Consider the following 13134-nt stretch of genomic DNA (forward strand, 5'->3'; position numbering starts at 1 on the left):
TGGTCTTGATAGTGGTCATAAGTCAAGGACCAACTGTATGCCAAGAATGTGTTCCACATTGCCCATAAAGTGTCGTGTTATTAAAAAATGAGGTTTTTTTAAAATGTGGGCATGTAAACCAGCAGGTTGATATGATGATCAAGCAGTATCATATACATTGAAACAGATTAATAAGAAACATGGGAACAGGAAGGATTTGGATGGAAAATTTTGTTGTGGCATTCTCTGGCCTTGGTTATAGCGCAGTGTAGTTCTCTTAAATATCAGACCCAGGCCTTGGCAAAGAGTCCTTCTTGCTCTTAAAATAGGTGGAGCGTGGTGTCTCTTCAAAGACGCTGCTGGGTCTGTTTGTTAAGCCACATGGGACATGCTTACCTCCTCCCAGTAAACAAAACCCGTTGCCAAAAATTGAGGCTAACTCAGATTAGTCACTTACAAAGTGAACAGCCTGCCAGATAAACTCAAGAGAACGACATATTAGCAATTCTAGGAAGTGCCGACTCAAACACACTTGTTTTTCTCATTTTATTTTAGATATATTGCTGGTATTACCTCAGAGAACACCAGAAGATGATTGGGTTTAGATAATTTCTACATCTTAGTTTTACCAGGCAGTTCCCAGGCATCTGTTTGCCTCTTTTTAATTTGATCGATTCTGACGGGGATATACATGTATTTCTTCTTTTAATTTAAAGTTGTCCTGCCTGAGCAAAATTGCTCTGTTATTTGACATGGGGTCTCCATTTACAGTCATCTAATTCAGTAGTGCCATACTTTTATTTCTTATTCTTATTTATCTTATTTATTGTTACATTTATCTGCTGCCCAACACACCGTCCAAAATGACTGGGAGGCTTACAATGCAGTACTCTGTTAGATATGCAGCATATATTCATTAGATTCACACATTGCACTAAGCCACACTGTGTGCATTTAAAGATAAAAGTTCCCGTCACACATATGTGCTAGTTGTTCCTAACTCTAGGGGGCAGTGCTCATCTCTGTTTCAAAGCTGAAGAGCCAGAGCTGTCTGAAGACGTCTCTGTGGTCATGTGGCTGGCATGACTAAGCGCCAAAGGCCCACAGAACGCTATTACCTTCCCACCAAAGGTGGTTCCTATTTTTCTACTTGCATTTTTACATGCTTTCAAACTTCTAGGTCGGCAGAATATGTATATTTAGCATTCTGGATAATCTCAACCATTATAAACCATATGTTATGGCTTAGTACAGCGTCCCCCAACTTTTTGGGCACAAGGGACTGGTTTTGTGGAGAGTTTTTTCCTCAAACCAGAGGGGGCGTGGTTTCACATGCTGCCTGCATCCCAAGGATGGGGCTTTGCTTGTTTGCGCAGCCTAGTTTCTGGCATGATGTGGACCAGTGCCGGTCCACTGACTGGGGGTTGTGGATCCCTGGCTTAGTATGTTGTATAAATTTGGTCACTTAAGGTTTAACAAAAATATATATATATATATTTTAAATGTCAGGGCTTCCTACAGATCAAGATCAGCGTATCACGATCAGAATTGCATTTGCACTTCTTATTTCATTCCATTTTAAACTTAATTAAAATTAAACCTAGTTCATATGATCAGCCTGTCATGTGTTTTAATAATTTTCCCCGAAATACTAACCTGTGACAATAACCTTAAAGGTCCCTGGGATCATATTGAAGGCTTGGTGAGTCACCAGTAACCTTACGGTCTAAAGTTGTGCCATGCGCACCCCAGGTCATTGTATTATCTTCCTGCCTTCTTTCATACTGTACAATCATTTGCCCCCTCTCTATCAGACCTAACAGGATGTCACTTGCTGTGTTGTATATGCTGCTGCTGGCAGTAATGAGGAAATTAACAATGCAGTAATGTAGAATGAGGAATGAGTGGCTTAGTAGTGAAGATGCTTTCCCCCCCACTCAGACGGTTCAGAGTTCAATCCTAGGTAGCTGCAGATATTTCTCCTTAAGGATGCAAAGAAAAAATATCTGCTGTAAACTCCATTTAGGCATCAGGAAGAGCATCCAGCCAGTAAACGCTTAGCTCCATCCCGACTCTACCCCGAACTAACGGATTAAAGGTAAAGGTTCCCCTCGCACATATGTGTTAGTTGTTCCTGACTCTAGGGGGCGATGGTCATCTCGGTTTCAAAGCCAAAGAGCCAACGCTGCCCGAAAACATCTCTGTGGTTATGTGGCCGGCATGACTAAATGCCTAAGGCACACGGAATGCTTATCACCTTCCCACCAAAGGTGGTCCCTATTTTTCTACTTTTTTTACATGCTTTAGAACTGCTACATTGGTGGAAGCTGGGACAAGTAATGGGAGCTCACTCCATTACGCAGCGCTAGGGATTTGAACCGCTGAACTGCCAACCTTTCTGATCAAGCTCAGCGTCACCGTGTCCCTCGAACTAAGTGATTACAGGGTGATAAAAAGTTTTTAATGTAGAATGAGGAATGTATTAACCTTTTGTGCACATCCACTCTATTAGCACAATCTGTCTCTCAGGCTTGTTCTGGAATAAAATTGGAAGGAGCACAATATCTGCAGCATCAAGTCCTTGACTGAAGGGCAAGATAGAAACCTAATAACTAAGCAAAGCACATGACTGTCTTGGCAACAGTGGTGCCTGCATGTAGCTGTTGGCTCCATCGACAAGCAAACTTAACTAACAAGTTGTCCATGGCTTGATTAGCCAATCTTAGGTTACAGAGATGGAGTAAATTTTAATCTGGGAGTGCTGCCTTTAATAGCAGACAGGCACTGTTCATAGAAGAAAGAACTGAATATCCCCCAATCTAAATACTTTTTTAAAAATCAAATTTTGTTGTTCTGTCCTGTAGCTCACTTTTAAGAGTTCCCAGCATGATTGAAGGTTATAGCCACCTGACCAATTCTTTGACAGCAGCTCTCAAAGATATATCCAGGAATCTTCTCCTGCCTTACCTATAGATCAGTCAGGATGGTGTTACCTACCATATTTTATGTAGGTGCTTCATGGAAACCTGCTCTTGGCGAAAAAAAGTGACAAATGAAATCTTCTGTACTAGGATTCTTAGACCTTTAATTACCACAGTAATTCCAGCAAAGCTTATATTCACTTATTCATTAAGCCTGATCTTTGCTAGGGAATTTAACTGAGCAGGCCCAACTCCTGAATTCTTGCCTTGCGCACCGAGTGTTTTAATTTTTCAAATCTCCTTTTCTCTTTGCTGTCTCACGACTGAGTTTTGTTTTGTATAGCCCATCCCTTGACTCATGCCCGTTGTTTAATTAGGTCATTCTTACCCCTTCTTTCTTTTGTTGTGTTGACTGACTGGCCGAATTTGTATCTTCAGCTGCACATTCTTTCCCCAAGGTCTTTGATACTCAACTGGAACCATCTGTCATAATACTGGTCTTAGCTGGACTCAGCTGGACTGTTCCACCCACCTCCGACTGCTTATGCTCACAGTGCCTCTCTGTCTTTGATATTCCAGCTGGCTTTTCCCCGCTTTCAAGTGTCATCCTCTGATAACATTCTCAACTGTCCTTGCAGATTAGGCCGGACTGATGGTGATGTGCAAGTTTTCCTCTGTGGAAATTAAGTCAGTTTTGTCCAGTTCTCAGCGGATCAGGCTGTTGGCATCTCATAAAAGTGAACTGTGATTTACTAACTTAGTAATAAAGGCTGGGAACAAGTGTTGCAAGCTGTCGAAGTGACTGATTTGCAGACAGAGTGTTTACCACTGATTGTTTTCAGTATTGGGGTAGGTGAGCTTTGAAAATATAAATAAAGGCCACCTCTGGAGAAGGTGAATTGGCTACTACTGCCAGGTACAGCTACTACTGCCAGCTATTTCTTTGGAATGTACTCCTCCTGCAAGCCTGATGGAGCTGATAAATGCTGATGTGGGAAGCGGGGGAAAAATAGTATTATTATGGCGAGAGGTTCAGGCCTAGATCCCTAGTGGTGCTACTGGGACTTTAACCCTTAACCACAGACATACTATTTCGGCTACGCCAGGGGTGTCCAAACTTGGGAACTTTAAGACTTGTGGACTTCAACTCCCAGAATTCCCCAGCCTGGGAGTTGAAGTCCACAAGTCTTAAAGTTCTCAAGTTTGGACACCCCTGGGCTACGCCATTACAGGCATGAGATCATAATGACCACTCATACAATTTTCTTAATCTATGAAAATAATAGGTGGGATATGTTGTTAAATTTACTTCGTATGCTTACAATTTTCATTTATTGATCAAATTAACAAATTTTATAAATTCTATTCGCAACCGGAACCATCCATTTCTAAAAATAGGGGTGTTCTGAACATTTTGGGAAACTTCTGCAGTCACTATGACCTCAGGTTTGTGGTTAAGGGGCCTTGTGTATGTCCCTTACTACAGGAGGTCCATGACGTACAATCACAAATGAGCCCAACATTTCTGTTGCTAAGGAAGAGTTTTGCCCCATTTCACAACCTTTCTTGCCACAATTGTTAAGTGAATCACTGCAGTTGTTAATTTAGTGACATGGTGGTGGAATGAATCTGGGTCCCCATTGACTTTGTCGGAAGGTCACAAAAGGCGATGACAGGACCATGAGACACTGCAACCATCATAAATAGGAGCCAGTTGATTACAACCCAGTGTCTGAATTTTGATCATGTGACAATGGGGATGCTACAATGGTTGAAAGCGTGAAAAATAGTCATCGGTCCCTTCTTTCCCTGCCATGGTAACTTCAAACAGTCTTCAAACGAATACCTTATTTTTCGGAGTATAAGACGCACCAGAGTATAAGATGCACCAAGGTTTTGGAGAAGCAAATTTTATTTAAAAAGGTTTTTCACTCTGCAAACCTCCCATTTTTTTAAAAAAAGGGCATGAATAGCCCTTAGGAGGCTTGTAGAGTGCTCCTGGGAGGGAGTGCCAAAAGCGAACAAAAAACAACCCGTTTTTCACAAAAACGGGCTCTTTTTTGCCAAAAATGGGAGCATGGATAGCCTTTAGGAAGCTTATAGAGCAGCGATGGCAAACCTTTTTTGGCTCGCGTGCCATAAGTGGGGGGAGCGCAGGGGGGTAGGGTGCAGGCGTGCTGCACCCATAATGCAATGCGCGACCCCCCCCCAGTGCGCACGTGCGCACTACAGGCGCGACCCCCCATTTGTGCATGCTTTTTTTGCCCTCCCCAGGCTCCAGAGGCTTTATAGGAGCCTGGGGAGGGCGAAACAGCCTCCCCCGCCCCCCGGAAGCCCTCCAGAGGCTTGAGGGACCTTCAGGATGCTTCTCTGAAGCCTCCGGAGCAGTCATAACGAATCTCCGAGCAAACCAGAAGTGACTTCCGGTTTGCTCGGAGGGTCATTTTGAGCCCTCCGAAGGCTTGAGGGACCTTCAGGATGCTTCCCTGAAGCCTCCGGAGCAGTCAAAATGACCCTCCGAGCAAACCAGAAGTCCGTTCCCGCCTCGCGTGCCCTGACAAATGGCTCCACGTGCCACCTGCAGCACGCGTGCCATAGGTTCACCATCACTGTTATAGAATGTTCCTAGGGGCTGGGGGGGCAAAATTGAGCAAAAACGAGCAAAAACAGCCCATTTTGTGGTCATTTCTGCCCTCCCCAGCCCCCAGGAGCTCTTTGAAAGTGTTCTAAAAGCTATGCACGGCCATTTTGGTGAAGGGGGTGGGGTTTCGGGAGGCAAAAAATGCTGTATTCAGTGTATAAGACACACCCAGATTTTCAGCCTCTTTTTTGAGGGAAAAAGGTGCATCTTATACTCCGAAAAATACGGTATATATTAAAGGTGTTCTTTAAAATGTTCCTATCTCTTGCGGCATTTGGGCATAAAGCAGCGGGGACTTTGTCCTTCCATGGCTCCAAGTTACTTTGTCCTTCCTCAGAAATGCAAAAGACTGCCAACAAATATACTGATGATAAGTCTGTTGGCCACTTCTTTAGTTTCTTAGTGCTTTCCTCATAGTAATTCAGGAAAGTGGGTTGTCAGTCCCTGACCCCTGGCTCCAAATTCATTGTAACGCGCTATTCATGTAACAAGCCTTCATAATTACACAGAGTAAACTGTGATCCCTATCTGGGAATCGGATGCCAATGTAGCTTAAAAATAACAGTACTTTTCACCCTCAACAACTTATCTTTTGTCAGAGGCAATAATATTTTGCAGAATTACAATACTTTTGTTCTTTGTTTAGGATGCTTTGGTTCTTTGCTTAGGATTCTTAGGATGCTCTGGCAATCCAGATTATTGCAGTTTTTCATATGTACTAATTATTTTTAAAAAATAAAGGAGAATGGCAATTTCAGTAACAAAATTGATTTGGTCAGTGACATTAGTACAGAAAAACACACAAATAAAACTGACCCACTAATACAGGGCTATCCAATTCATGGCCCGTGGGCTGGATGCATCACACACTGGACACGGCCACACTCAGTTTAGTGAAAAAGTTGCAACACATCATGTGACGGCACTGTGACGATCCAAGTTTGACACCCCTGCACTAATAGAACTGATCTACTTCGAAATTGAAATAACAATATCATTTATTTTATTTGGGGAAATGACCATTAGTTTTGGAAGTATAAAATTCAATATACATGTACTGCACAACTAATCAGTTAGTCAAATAATACCACATCTCTATCTATAGAACTTTTGTGCAGCTTTCAAATTCACAAGAGGATATGAAGAATACATCAGATAGATTAGATTTTTCCCTTTGCTAATTAGCAAAGCATTGTAATACAGGTAGGTAATCCTTGATTCTCAACCATTCATTTAGTGACCATTCAAAGTTACAACCGCACTGAAAAAAGTGACTCAACCTTTTTTCATAGTTACAATAACAATAACACTTAGACTTATCGTATTTTTCAGAGTATAAAATACACCTCCCCCACCCCTAAAAGTGTGTGGAAATGTTGGTGCGTCTTATTCACCAAATACAGCCATTTTTGGCCTCCTGAAACCCCGCCCCTGCTTCCCATTTTTGCAAAAAATTGGCTGTTTTTCACAAAAACAGCATTTTTGCCTTCCCCCAGGCCTGCTGAAGCCTGCAGAGTGCTTCTGGGGGCTGAGGAGGACAAAAACCTTTTTCTGTTACTTACCTCTTCGAAATTTGGTGCGTTTTATACACCAGTTTGTCTTATAATCAAAAAAATATGGTATAGACCACTTCATAGTGCTTTACAGCCCTCTTTAAGAGGTTTACAGAGTCAGCATATTGCCCCCCAACAATCTGGGTCCTCATTTTACCCACCTCAGAAGGATGGAAGACTGACAACCGCAGCCTTGAACCGGTGTCATCCCCATGCATGGTCACATGATCAAAATTAAGATGCTTGGCAACTGTTCCGTATTTATGACGGTTGTGGGGGCCTGGGATCATGTGATCAGCTTTTGTGACCTCCTGACAAGCAAAGTCAAGGGGAAATCCAGATTCACTTAACAACCATGTTGCTAATTTAACAAAAGAAAGATGTCTGAATGTTTGCATGTAGCCTATGACCTCCTAAAATTTAATTTTGTTCATGTTTTTAGATCGATCTGAATTTTCAAATTATGTATTAACTTTTGTACATAAAATCCTTGCATTTGTTTTAGGTTTACCTTTATGCTGCTTGCGATGACTCCTATATCAGCTATACTTTACTTATCATTTTGAGGAGCAGACAAAATTGTTTTTCTAATAAGCTTTAATCCTAGTAAGGGTGGAGGCGAATTGAGACATGACAGTTCATTCATACAGCTGGAATTCCTATAATTGATATAGATCGTGATTAGGAAGAAAAGTTGCTGCTGTTAGATTTGCCCATGGTAGATAGCAGAATTCTGGATTACAGTAAATACATTATGCTCCTACTACAGGAAGTAGTTAATTTAAAGTGTGGAAAGTTTGTCTTCTAATCTAAGAAGGGAATTTGAGTTGTGGTCTTAAAGACATTTTGATAAATATGCTTAGGATAATAAAGCCCTTCATGGGATTGCCCTATCTTGAGGGAATCATCTCACTCCCTGGTTATTCCCAGCCCGCCCCATTAGATCTGGCACAGAAGGCATGTTCTAGGTACCATCCCTAGCACCGCATAACGGGGTGTGCTCCCGTTACTTGTTCCAACTTCTGCCAACCTAGCAGTTCAAAAGCATGTAAAAAATGCAAGTAGAAAAATAGGGACCACCTTTGATGGGAAGTTAACAGCGTTCCGTGGGTCTTTGGTGTTTAGTCATGCCGGCCACATGACCACGGAGATGTCTTTGGATAGCACTGGCTCTTCGGCTTTGAAACAGAGATGAGCACCGCTCCCTAGAGTCGGGAACAACTAGCACATATGTGCGAGGGAAACCTTTATCTTTAGGTACCATCAGCTAGGGATCTGCATTTGGTGGGTGCCAGGAGGTGCCTTCTTTGCCATGGTTATCCTTACCCCCAAAATTAGATCATCTCCATTTCCTTTTGACACAAGAGTCGTCAAAACTTGATTTTGTTGTTGAACCTGGAACTCCCAAGTAATTGAAGATTTGTTTAGCTGGTTTCATTGTTCAGCTGGCCATTTTTATCCTCTTAGCCTAGAGGTTTGTATACTTGTTTTTTTATACTACTTATTTTGTTTAATGTAGATTTTTATATTTTTTTATCTCTTATTTTTTATCTATTTTATTTTTTATCCAACTGTTGGACAAAAAATAAAATAGATAAAGAATCACTTTTGGTGAGATGGTCTGCTATACAAATAATTGATTCAAACAGGGTTTAAGTGTGACTGTCTGAAAATGGACATCTAAAGTATCTGCAAATACTGCTCTAGAGTAGAATTTGATTAAATTGTTGGATTTGGGGTGCTTGCAAATAAAGGGCTAAAGTTCTTATGAGAGAGTGCAGGTTTATCGTAAAGTCCTTTGTTGTCCTCTCCATGACAATGTGACTTTCAAGAGCTTGCCACTATGAATACAATTTCATGGCATAATTTACTCTGACCAATACATCTGCTTTCCCTAGGAGATTTCCCCCCAAAAAATAATTGCATATAGAAATATATGATAAGTAGTTATTGAAAGCAAGATAATTAGAATAGATGCAAACATAGGTAGATCTTTGATGACTTTGAAGATTAACTGCACTTTGGCAGGTGTTGTTTACTTGGTGAATTTAACTCCTTTGTAACTTCTGAGCATGATCCTTTCTTTCTTTTTCCCTTTCCTGTGTAGCTGCCTTTTCCCCCTTTTGAAATTATTTATTATTTTTGGCAGTTTCTGTTGGAAAGGGACCTATGTGAAAGTGTGTGAATATTTGTGTGTGTTTCTGTGAGAGTGATTAGTAAGTGAAACAATTAACTTTTAAGTGGTTATATTTTGAAAGCAATTAATTACTAGAACTTCGTCTGTCTGTCTGTCTCTCATCTATCTATCTCCTGATCCCATATGTATATGTATAATTTGGGTATATGGATATAATGCACACATACCCTGGGCAATGAGTGGGTGAGGGACAAATTTTCAAAACTGTCTTTAGCTGATGTTAACAAACCAACAGGATCCCAAGCAGGCAATGCAAAGCATGTTGCTTTTGTGTTCACAGATTTTTTTAATCTATTTTTTTCTTAAATAATCATCTTAAATTCAGAGTCGCTGTAAAGCAAGTAACATTGTTACATTGTACATCATGTATATAACCAATTTCATTGTATGCATGATGTACAATAACAATAAAGGCTATACTAAATTACTAAGCTATATCTCTATCTGCAAACCTGTATGTGTGTTTTTCTTAATATCTCCTTCTAATTTTCTTTTCTGCAGAATTTCGGAAATGTTGCAGTTGATCTGAAATACCCACATTGCCTCTGAAGAAAAGAACACACAGGGAACATTTACAGTTGGATATTTTTAATGTTCATGAGATGTCTCCTAGAACTGTTCTCCCGATGCCATGGATATTCTGCTTCTTAAAGGACTGGTGTTGGTCTTGGTCAGTTGTTTTACAGGGCTTCTCTACTACCACCCCACTACCGTTTTTTTTAACTGGGAAAGAACAGTTTACAAGAGAGCAAATTTCATAGTAATTTTGGCAGACGATGTAGGATGGGGAGATTTTGGAGCCAACTGGGACCTAAAAAAACACACACCTAATTTGGATAAGATAGCCCAGGAAGGAATGAGGTAAGTTTTAAACCATTCTCTTATCATTCACATTTATTTACCACGTATTTAGAGAGTGTAGACAATTGTTTAACGCTACAGGATTGTAAGATTGTGTCCCTATAATTGTGCATTTTTGTTTGCTTATTGATTTATGACATTTACATTGTGCGCAATCAAAAGCGTACTTTCAACAGCTTATAAAAGAGATGGCGAACATTTTTCTCCTCAGGTGCCAAAAGCCCGCACATGCATGCGCTATTTTGCATGCGCTATTTTGCATGCACGCGTGCCCACACCAATAATTTAATCACACCCCCGCCCCATGCCGCTCTGCATGTGTGCATGACACCCCCACCCCACCCTATGCTGCCCCGCACATGCGTACATGGCTTTTGGGGAGCCTGGGGAGGGCGAAAAGGCCTTCCACACCCTCCCGGAGGCTCCCAGAGGCCAGAAACGGCCTGTTTCCCGACTTCCATTGGGCCCAGTAGTTCCGTTTTTTGCCCTCCCCAGGCTCCAGGGGCTTTCCTAGAGCCTGGGGAGGGTGAAAATGGCCTCCCCTGTTGCCCCGGAGGCCCTCTGAAAGCTGAAAACACCCTCCCAGAGCCTCTGTGCGAGCCCTGTACTTACCTGGCATTGCGTGGAGACTCCTGAGAAGGGAAAGGCAGTGTAGATGGGCCAGCCGAAAATCAGCTGGCCAGTGGGAGGCACATGCACGCTGGAACCGAGCTAGGGCAACAGCTCGTGTGCCCGCTGATATGGCTCCGCGTGCACCTGTGCCATCACGGGCTTATAACTTACAGTATGTCAAAATGAGAGGGTAACAATAAATTTGGAAGATTCATAAAATTTAAATTAAACAATACATAAACATTCCAGACAGCATGTTGTATCAGCCCCCTGTGGAAAAACTGTTTTCAGCAATCTTCAGAAAGCAACTAGAATTAGGGCAAAACACACTTCCCACAGGAGACCATTCCAGAAATCAACCCAATGGTGAGAGAAAATGGCTCTGGGCTTCACCCACCTTCATGACCTCCCCTAAATGGGGGGAAAACCGTTGCTTCTTGTGGCATGATCAAAATGGTTGGGCAGAGACCCAAAAATCAGCTGGCCGGTGGGAGGCACATACGCAGTGGAATTGAGCTGGGGCAGCGGTTCATGTGCCCTCAAAGTACCTTTATCTCTCCCGTTCTGTGAAATGGTTAAAACTATTATGCTATCAAAGCTGAATTCATGATCAGCATCCATCCATGTTTTAATTTTGTTTACTCTTTTCTTCTATTTTACTTTTGCTTTATTGTTCATCATCCAGAGTTATAATTCATGGCAGAATATCAATAATTGTCATAACAATGAAATTGTATTCATGTTCATTAATTGGGTAAGTTTATTCTTTTGCCCTGGTTTTGCTCTTTTCTGGTGTGTGTCCTTGAGGAAGATGAATGATCTAGAAACAAGAAATATGAATAAATATCCACAATAGATGTACACACAAATATTGTTATATGCATATATTTATTGGCAGTGAGATGAGAAATAGTCATAATTGATTTCATCAAGAGATGGCAGCCCGGGGAAAGGAGGAGCCATGTCGCGATGAGACAACGTGTGGTCTCGACAATCCGAGACCGCCGTTGATACTTTTTCCGCTGGACGGTCCATTCGGACCTAAACCATCCCGTAGAGACAGTGAACAGGGAGACAAAGCCTTACTGGTCTCAGGGACATCGCAAAGTCCCTGATTGACCCAAGGGAAGCACTCCAAGCCGGCGGCAAACAGACAGCCCCCAAACTGACAAAGTCGGAGACTGCTCCGGAAAGAAGGAAGTGAAAGTGAGTCCATCTGGTGAGGTTTTTTCTTTGAGAAAGATTGCCCAAAGAAATTTTTTTTAAAGATAAATTAGTCCCTTAAGTAAAAGAATAAAGCAGCGAGATTTATTTTTATTGGACTGCCTTGGAAAGTTTTTTTTTCCTTTGTAACGATGTTTTTGTGGATTGAAGTGACTGTAATGTTTCCTGTCTCTCCTCTTAAGTGAACGGATTGATTTTTTTTCTCCTATTATTTGCTACCTTATTTTCGGCTTGAACTAAAACTCTTTTTTATTTTAACAATTCTTCCTACTACTTGTTATTAAATTCCATTAAAGACATTTAAAGACTTTTGTTTTCCATAAGCTTGAGACAAGTATGAGAAAGTCGAATCTGCCACTCGGAAGCCAGAGTCTGTTTTTTAGAAACAATGTATCTTTTGTTCTCTCTTCTTTGATCTCACTGACTTTGTAACTGAAGGGTTTGCAACTTGCTTACAGAAACTGATAAAGAACCAAGGGCACGAACTATTATTAGAGGTGCCTTTGTGAAATAACTTGGCAAGGGAAAGAAAAGAAAAGAAAAAGACAGAACCCTTCTTTTTTGAAGAGTATAAAATAATTTGTGCTTACACAAAAGAGGCTTGGAAGGCTAGAGTGGCAGTGGATTTTAGACTTCTTTTTTCTTTTTCTTTTCCTCTCTTTTTTTCCTGGAAACATGGATCAATATGCAGATGAGGAATCCTTAAGTTTTCAAAATATCTTGGCTGGAATTCAAAATATATTGGAAGGATTTGGGAGATTTGAAAAGAAGTTGGATAGTCTATTGTTTCTCACAGCAAAAGATGAGGAGGTTGGAGCCCCAAAAATTAAAGAAGGGAATGATGATATAGAAGATAAAGATAAAACAACAGATGACCCTATTAATGGAGCAAACATAGGTGAAAGTGGAAAGAAGGGAATATGGAAAAGTGAATTTGACAATCTGGAGCTCTATCCCTGTTTTCAAGATATAGGAGGGGAAAAAAGGTTGATGATGGTGGAGCTAAGAAGAGAAACCTTTTCAGAAACACGTCTGATAACCAAAGTTAAGCTAATTTCAATACCAGTTCAAGGGCAACGAGATTATCTGAGAGATTTTTTAAGCATCAAAGTGCGGAGAGAAGTTTATAAAAACTTTATAAAGGTG

General features: G+C 41.2%; 1 protein-coding gene across 1 annotated transcript in view; it reads left to right on the top strand.

Annotated features, from left to right (window-relative positions):
* Positions 1-13134, top strand: part of ARSG (arylsulfatase G) — a 127678-nt gene that overhangs the window by 38716 nt on the left and 75828 nt on the right. Inside the window, exon 2 of the mRNA XM_081953772.1 lies at positions 9793-10152. Coding sequence (XP_081809898.1) covers positions 9923-10152 — 230 coding nt within the window. The 5' untranslated portion in view covers positions 9793-9922. The remainder of the gene's footprint in view (positions 1-9792; positions 10153-13134) is intronic.

Source organism: Natrix helvetica, assembly GCF_964273705.1.
Source record: "Natrix helvetica genome assembly, chromosome: 1".
NCBI lineage: Eukaryota > Metazoa > Chordata > Lepidosauria > Squamata > Natricidae > Natrix > Natrix helvetica.